At 38.4% G+C, this 1,471-nt stretch overlaps 1 protein-coding gene across 1 annotated transcript in view; it reads left to right on the plus strand.

The window, feature by feature from the left end:
- Positions 1-407: 407 nt before the first annotated feature.
- The window catches only part of adamtsl3 (ADAMTS-like 3), a 163,618-nt gene continuing 162,554 nt past the window's right edge, over positions 408-1,471 (plus strand). Inside the window, exons 1-2 of the mRNA XM_080436224.1 lie at positions 408-616; positions 1,342-1,439. Of these exons, the coding sequence (XP_080292350.1) occupies positions 595-616; positions 1,342-1,439 (120 nt within the window). The 5' untranslated portion in view covers positions 408-594. The remainder of the gene's footprint in view (positions 617-1,341; positions 1,440-1,471) is intronic.

A 1,471-nucleotide genomic window follows, 5' to 3' on the forward strand; every position in this document is an offset into this window, starting at 1 on the left:
AATGTGAAGTATATGTGAACATGCACGGTAGGCCTACATCATTATAGACTTAATTATATCCTTCAACTCCTTGTTTATGCCTCAAAATGACTGGATATACAGGTTTTGAAGCAATTTGTAGCAATTGTAAAAATAAATATTAGACCTTAATTGTTGAATGTTTAAGCATGTTCTAATCATCACTATTTAAAACCCTTTTTCCAAATATTTTCTTATTTATTATTTTGTACAAATTTGCCCTTGTGCCCATCCACCCTGTTACATTTTCAAATAGTTATCTGCTTCTTTTGGGGCTTGTTTTCATAGACCTGGTTGCTTGTTTCTCCCGAAGAATCTGGCAACACTGGTCTCTGCGCAAGTGAGAGGAGAGAGAGAGAGAGAGAGAGAGAGTGAGACACTTTATATTGGAGCTTTGCAGTCAGTGTACCGCGATATAACGACTGATAGAAAAGCCCATCTGACAGTGAATCGAACTGGTCAATTAGCATTTTGACAGTAATATTTGGCTGCATGGTCTGGATATCGGGGATATAGTTGTGGCAAACCGGTGCTTTTGAGAGATCACTTATAAATGTGGATCCACTGGATCTCCCCATGAGCGCATATCCCCGAGAAGGTAGGTCTGGCTTTTCACCTTATACCATCACCGTTATGCGTTTATTCATATGTTAACGTAGCGTTGGCTGGGCTTTTTCTGTTTATTGTTTTATATATATATTGTTTTATCTACAGTAGGCTATAGCTTTGGCTAAGAATAATTTAATCTTTTACGATTGGTTTATTCACGTGTCAGCCGTGTCAGGTCTTGGTTTTGATTGATTGATTGATTGATTGAATACTTTATTAACAGTTTGTTTTAAAAAAAGCACAGAAAGTACAGTTCTATACCAAGGGAGGGATGCTATAAGGATTAAACCCAAGAAAGCACTATGGCTTGTTTCAATTGGGGTCCGGTGTATTAAATTCATCAACATTATTAACATTAGTGACAAACAAATATACAATACTATTCAAAAACATCATATAAACGAGTTGTAATCAAAGAAAAATTCGTACAGTAAACAGTTCGGGGGATCTCTGATGATGTGCAGTTATTATCAGACAGAAAGACAGACGATAGTCTGAGAGTGGTTTAACATGGTCTATTATCATTAACGTTGAAACTTATGGTGGACAAATAACCTCCAATTAGTAAATGTCAGCATTGCTCCTGACAGCCTGCAGTCACTGTGGATCTGATGCAGGTGAATTCCTTCTCCCTTGCTTGCACACAACCATCGTGGAAGCACGCAGAAGAGTTGTTATCCATTATGTGTTGAAAGACTTATTTTAATTCCACAGGTTGGAACCCGATCGGTGAGAAAAGGGGGAAAATGAGGCTGTTCATCGCTTCAGTCTGGAAGAGCGTCCTAGCCCTCTCCCTGATGTCTACTGTCCAGGTATGAAGATGGATGGAGAGATGATGAATGAA

The sequence above is a fragment of the Gymnoscopelus braueri genome, assembly GCF_963280865.1.
Source record: "Gymnoscopelus braueri genome assembly, chromosome: 1".
NCBI classification, from domain to species: Eukaryota; Metazoa; Chordata; class Actinopteri; order Myctophiformes; family Myctophidae; genus Gymnoscopelus; species Gymnoscopelus braueri.